Here is a 6,547-nt window from a genome sequence, read left to right as displayed (position 1 = left end):
CACATGCAACGGACTGCAACACCATTGGATTAATAGAAGTTTCCTGACTTCTTCTCATAGCTGCCTACTTTCGTTCTCACGGTAACTCGAAATTCCCTCCAAAGTAAATCCACAATGTTTGTATTTTTTTTAATGATTACATTTAACGCTACGTAACATTATCGAGAAGATAACGGGTTGATTCACTGAGAAACGAAAGTTCTCTCGCGACAGCCAGCTGTCACTGTTGTTGACAGTGTGGATTATTTTGTTCGACGAGAACTGCAGCCATGATAGCGTCTAGCTACAACGCTAAGGAAGAGGACGGACACCAGCCTGGTGCTACGGGCCATGTAGGCGCAGGAACTATGACAAATAAAAAGCCGGACAACACTGCGTTCAAACAGCAAAGACTGCCCGCTTGGCAACCTATTTTGACAGCGGGCACTGTTCTTCCTGCTTTCTTTGTAATTGGTCTCATCTTCATCCCCATCGGCGTTGGGCTTTTCGTGACGTCAAACAACATCAAAGAGTTCGAGGTAACGTTAGCTAACAATCCATAAAGTATAGGTACCATAGATTAGTTTTGATTGTGTATGGGTTAACGCTGGTGGCTAGCTAGCCATCTTTCAGTTTTTGTCTGCTTTGAGTGTAATTGCTAGCTAAATTGATGCCAAGTGTTATTGATCCTCCCTAATTTACAGATTGATTACACTGGTGTTGACATGTCAAATCCGTGCTACAACTGTTCTCAAAACTACAGCTGGAACAACACAAAGTCATGTACCTGTTCTGTACCCTTCTCTCTGGATCAACCATTTGAGGTAAACTGAACATAACCTACAACCTTATTTACCCATTTGGGTCCTCAAAGTACTGTATAATCACAATTAAATGTGTAGGCAAGTCAATCAGTAATAACTGGACTGGAGGCATACTTAGTGTCCATTAGCTACTCTATTTAGAAACACTTAACGGTCGGCCTCTGTTCAGAATCGATCATTAGTATTTTACACCATTTCCCTGAATGTTATTTATTATGCACTCAAATAGATTTTACAGGATGATGTTATTATGTGAAGGAAATCCTTATTTAGACTCAGCCTCCTGCCCTTTCATCTTGGAGTTGCAGCATTGTTGCAATGTCTTATGAAGGCCTATTCTCTCATCCAATGAATAACTAAACTAATTTATTACTCATTGATCTGAAATTCTTACCCTACAGAGCAACGTCTTCATGTACTACGGATTGTCCAACTTTTATCAGAATCACAGACGCTATGTGAAGTCCAGAGATGACAGCCAGTTAAACGGAGATAAGACTTCTCTACAGGTATGGTACAGGTACACTTAGTTACACTTAAGCTACATCTATCAAGTATCACATTATACATTGAATAGATGTAGGCCTAATTGTTAGCTTTAAACATCCATTATTTTTACGCTGCACTGAAACTTCTTGGCACTCATTGCAGATCCCCAGCAAGGAATGTGAGCCGTACCGCAGCAGTGACAAGCCAATTGCTCCATGTGGTGCTATCGCCAATAGCCTCTTCAATGGTAAGACTTGAGGGTGAAATTCACTTAACAAATAGTTGCCATTTTCGTTTCCGCAGTCTCTTAGTAACATTACGGCACACACCAATGCACAACTACAAACTTATATAAAACTATTTGCAGTGCATTCGGAAAGTATTCAGACTAGAGGTCGACCGATTAATCGGAATGGCCGATTAATTATGGCCGATTTCAGGTTTTCATAACAATCGGAAATCGGTATTTTTGGATGCCGATTTTGCCGATTTAAAAAAAATATATATATAATTTTTTTACACCATTATTTAACTAGGCAAGTCTTATTTTCAATGATGGCCTAGGAACGGTGGGTTAACTGCCTTGTTCAGGGGCAGAACGACAGATTTTTACCTTGTCAGCTCAGGGATTCAATCTTGCAACCTTACGGTTAACTAGTCCAACGCTCTAACCACCTGCCTCACGAGGAGCCTGCCTGTTACGCGAATGCAGTAAGAAGCCAAGGTAAGTTGCTAGCTAGCATTAAACTTATCTTATAAAAAACAATCAATCAATCATAATCACTAGTCATAACTACACATGGTTGATGATATTACTTGTTTATCTAGCGTGTCCTGCGTTGCATATAATCGATGCGGTGCACATTCGCGAAAAAGGACTGTCGTTGCTCCAACATGTACCTAACCATAAACATTAATGCCTTTCTTAAAATCAATACACAGAAGTATACATTTTTAAACCTGCATATTTAGCTAAAATAAATCCAGGTTAGCAGGTGAGCAGGTTAGCAGGTTACCTGGCAATATTAACCAGGTGAAATTGTGTCACATCTCTTGCGTTCTTTGCACGCAGAGTCAGGGTATATGCAACAGTTTGGGCCGCCTGGCTCATTGCGAACTAATTTGCCAGAATTTTACGTAATTATGACATAACATTGAAGGTTGTGCAATGTAACAGGAATATTTAGACTTATGGATGCCACCCGTTAGATAAAATATGGAACGGTTCCGTATTTCACTGAAAGAATAAATGTTTTGTTTTCGAGATGATAGTTTCCGGATTCGACCATATTTATGACCTAAGGCTCGTATTTCTGTTTGTTATTATGTTATAATTAAGTCTATGATTTGATAGAGCAGTCTGACTGAGCGATGGTAGGCACCAGCAGGCTCATAAGCATTCATTCAAACAGCACTTTCGTGCGTTTTGCCAGCAGCTCTTCGCTGTTTGACTTCAAGCCTATCAACTAACCGATGTAAAATGGCTAGCTAGTTAGCGGGGTGCGCGCTAATAGCGTTTCAAACATCACTCGCTCTGAGACTTGGAGTAGTTGTTCCCCTTGCTCTGCATGGGTAACGCTGCTTCGAGGGTGGCTGTTGTCGATGTGTTCCTGGTTCGAGCCCAGGTAGCGGCGAGGAGAGGGATGGAAGCTATACTGTTACACTGGCAATACTAAAGTGCCTATAAGAACATCCAATAGTCAAAGGTATATGAAATACAAATCGTATAGAGAGAAATAGTCCTATAATTCCTATAATAACTACAACCTAAAACTTCTTACCTGGGAATATTGAAGACTCATGTTAAAAGGAACCACCAGCTTTCATATGTTCTGAGCAAGGAACTTAAACGTTAGCTTTCTTACATGGCACTTTTACTTTCTTCTCCAACACTTTGTTTTTGCATTATTTAAACCAAATTGAACATGTTTCATTATTTATTTGAGGCTAAATTGATTTTATTGATGTATTATTGTAAGTTAAAATATGTGTTCATTCAGTATTGTTGTAATTGTCATTATTACAAATAAAAATGTTTAAGAAAATTGGGTCCTCCCAATAATCGGTATCGGCAATGAAAAATCATAATCGGTCGACCTCTAATGCAGACCTCAGTTTGGCTGGGCAGCCAGCTTTAGGAAGAGTCTTGGTGGTTCCAAACTTCTTCCATTTAAGAATGATGGAGGCCACTATGTTCTTGGGGGCCTTCAATGCTGCAGACATTTTTTGGTACCCTTCCCCAGACCTGTGCCTCGACACAATCCTGTCTCGACGCTCTATGGACAATTCCTTCGACCTTAGTGCATGTCAAAGCAAAAACCAAGCCATGTCAACTGTGGGACCTTATATAGACCAGTATGTTCCTTTCCAAATCATGTCCAATCAATTGAATTTACCACAGGTGAACTCCAATCAAATTGTAGAAAAATCTCAAGGATGATCAATGGAAACAGGATGCACTTGAGCTCAGTTTCGATTCTCATAGCAAAGGGTCTGAATACTTATGTAAATAAGGTATTTCTGTTATATTTTGAACGCATTAGCCAAAATTTCGAAAAATCTTTTCTTGCTTTGTCATTGTGGAGTATCGTGTGTAGATTGGGGGGGGGGGGTTAATGAATTTTAGAATAAGGCTGTAATGTAACAAAATGTGGAAAAAGGGAAGGGGTCTGAATACTTTACAAATGTACTGTAGATAAACATCTGCCTATTTGGACCAACCCTTGAATAGAGTTTTTGGAGTGGCTTTACTCTAGTTTGCCATGAAGCGTCAGTGTTGGTCCATTATTTCAGAAACCGGGCTTGCTATTGACTGCCATGTATTTCTCATCAGACACTCTGGATCTCTATTACATTGACCCCAATGGCTCCAGAACCGCAATTCCTCTGGTAAAGAAGGGTATTGCATGGTGGACGGACAAGCATGTCAAATTCAGGAACCCCAGTGGAAACAACAACCTCACTGTAGTTTTCCAAGGTGATTTGCATACCATGCAAAATGACACAACTACCTTGTAATAATCAAATTATCATGACTGACTAGGCCTTTTTCCTCCTTCAGGCACAAGCAAACCTGTGAACTGGAGAAAGCCTGTCTTTGAGCTGGACCCATCAGACTCTGACAACAATGGCTTCATCAATGAGGATTTCATTGTGTGGATGAGGACCGCTGCTCTGCCCACCTTCCGCAAGCTGTATCGCATCATCCAGAAGAAGCCCAACAACATGACCCCCACGCTGCCCCGAGGAGAATACATCCTGGAGGTCACCTACAGTATCCTTTTGAGAAAGACCGCAATATTTTACAATATAGAGATTCATGGCAGGCATATGTTTGTATTGAGAGAACATTGCACATAGGAGACAGAGCCATATGAGTTTGTGTTCAGTTATAAATTTATGTTGAGTACAATGCTTACTGTGATGGATCTTTATTCTCTTTATACCATTCACAAAGTCTACATAGGACACATCATTTTATCTTTAGAATCCTCGTGTCCAGATGCGCTGCTGTCATTTTCTTTAACCATGTGACCTCAGATTACCCTGTGCGGAGCTTCGATGGGAGGAAGCGCATGATCCTGAGCACCATCTCCTGGATGGGTGGCAAAAACCCCTTCCTGGGCATTGCTTACATCACTGTGGGCTCTGTCTGCTTCTGCCTGGGCTTAGTCCTCCTCAGCATCCACTACAGATATGGCAAACGTAACAACAGTGCAGATATTTCCAGTTGAAGGCCTTGCTCATATGGAGACTACCTCCTCCCTCTGCATGCCTGGGTCTAGCCACCACTAGTTTGGCCCTGCTCTGGACTGCTTGCTGATTTAGCCTGGATGCACTGCTCTTTGTTTGTTAAAATGTTTGTTTTGTGTTGTAATGTTAGCTCACTCATTCCCACCTCCAGGGGAAGGCTGCAGTCAGGTGTTTTTTCAGAAGGGTGATTATGTTCTAGATATCTGTTGTATAGAACTTACACCATTGCGGATTCTCGTGACAAAGAAGAATGTCTGTTCTACACAATATATGTCTGTAATATTGTGCCCTCCTGAAAAAGGCCTGTGTGTGTTGCAGAGTGTGTTTCACCCTGTAAACGAATGGGATGAGACACAAAAAGGCTCTGGGAGCTAAGGATACTGTGTCTTTGTACAAGATGGCTGCTGAAAATGTTCTCTGTGGTCTTGAAGTACATAGTGTTTGTATTATCTTTTTATCCATATCTTATCTCAAAAGATGACATGTATATTATTTGAGCAATGTTTGTTGTATGGCTTGATGGCACTATATTTTAATGTAAGTTCCACACACACATTATTCTGTAATATTTCCTGTTTGTGAATGTACTAATGTTTTTAATTTACATACCTCTGAGGCAATTTCAAACAGTTTTGAATTGGGAACAAAAGTTCATAGACATGTTGATTGTTTAAGGATATAAGCAGTCATTGATTTGATCAAATAAATGTTCACGTATCGATTTTATTGCCTCTCAACAAAAGCTATCTTATCGAGATTGACAAACCAATGTTTAATCACATTTTTATTTTGATCGATTACTGTATTGGTCAAACTGTGGTTTTCTCTAGTATGGTATGTGTGAAATCCTATTTTGTCCTCTTAGGATACAGTAATAGCCAACTTGATCTGAAGGTTTTATGGACTACAATTGAATTGAACAATTGAACTTGTTGACTTGACTATCAAAATGCATTTTAAAACATTTAACAAGCTTAATTTCAATGTTTACCAAATGCTATGCACTTTAAAAGTGTTACATTTGTTATGCAGTACTTGAATTTTTATTTAGGTTGTTTCTTTGTCTTTTAAAGCTAATTCTGCCCTTTATTCTTTAATATATTGCATTGGATAATCTGCTGATATTTAAAATGTGAAAAATGGTATTTGCAAGTTTGTTTTTTATTTCCCCCATCAATGTTGTTAATTGAAATTAAATGTGAGGTGCACTCCTGGGTGTTTCCCAATGATGTATATAAACCCTAGAATTTGCCTGCTATGTTTTGTTTTGGCCAATGGGGGGCTTTGCAGCCAACGATCAGCCATATAAGTCCTACATACATGTAGGAATGAATGGAATTATAGAGTATTTAAAATTTCAAGGACAAAAGTACATCTTTTTTTGTATTGGGGACAGTAAAATGAGAACTTTCAAAATAAATGTTTATTTTTAGCTTACAGAACATGATTAAAGTATGCATTAAGCTGTCTGTAATAGAATAAATGTGGCAAAAACAAATGTA

General features: G+C 39.4%; 1 protein-coding gene across 1 annotated transcript; it reads left to right on the top strand.

Moving 5' to 3' along the window:
- LOC139553752 (cell cycle control protein 50A-like) lies at window positions 1–6,547 on the top strand. Its single transcript, XM_071366386.1, has 7 exons — window positions 1–518; window positions 684–803; window positions 1,205–1,312; window positions 1,455–1,539; window positions 4,126–4,269; window positions 4,354–4,566; window positions 4,833–6,547. Exons 1-7 carry the CDS (start codon window positions 270–272, stop codon window positions 5,024–5,026), a joined length of 1,113 nt encoding a protein of 370 aa, XP_071222487.1. The 5' UTR covers window positions 1–269; the 3' UTR covers window positions 5,027–6,547.

The sequence above is a fragment of the Salvelinus alpinus genome, chromosome 25, assembly GCF_045679555.1.
Source record: "Salvelinus alpinus chromosome 25, SLU_Salpinus.1, whole genome shotgun sequence".
In the NCBI taxonomy this organism is placed as follows: domain Eukaryota; kingdom Metazoa; phylum Chordata; class Actinopteri; order Salmoniformes; family Salmonidae; genus Salvelinus; species Salvelinus alpinus.
The sequence above is the reverse complement of the archived record's forward strand: the minus strand, read 5'-3'. Positions and strand labels throughout refer to the sequence as shown.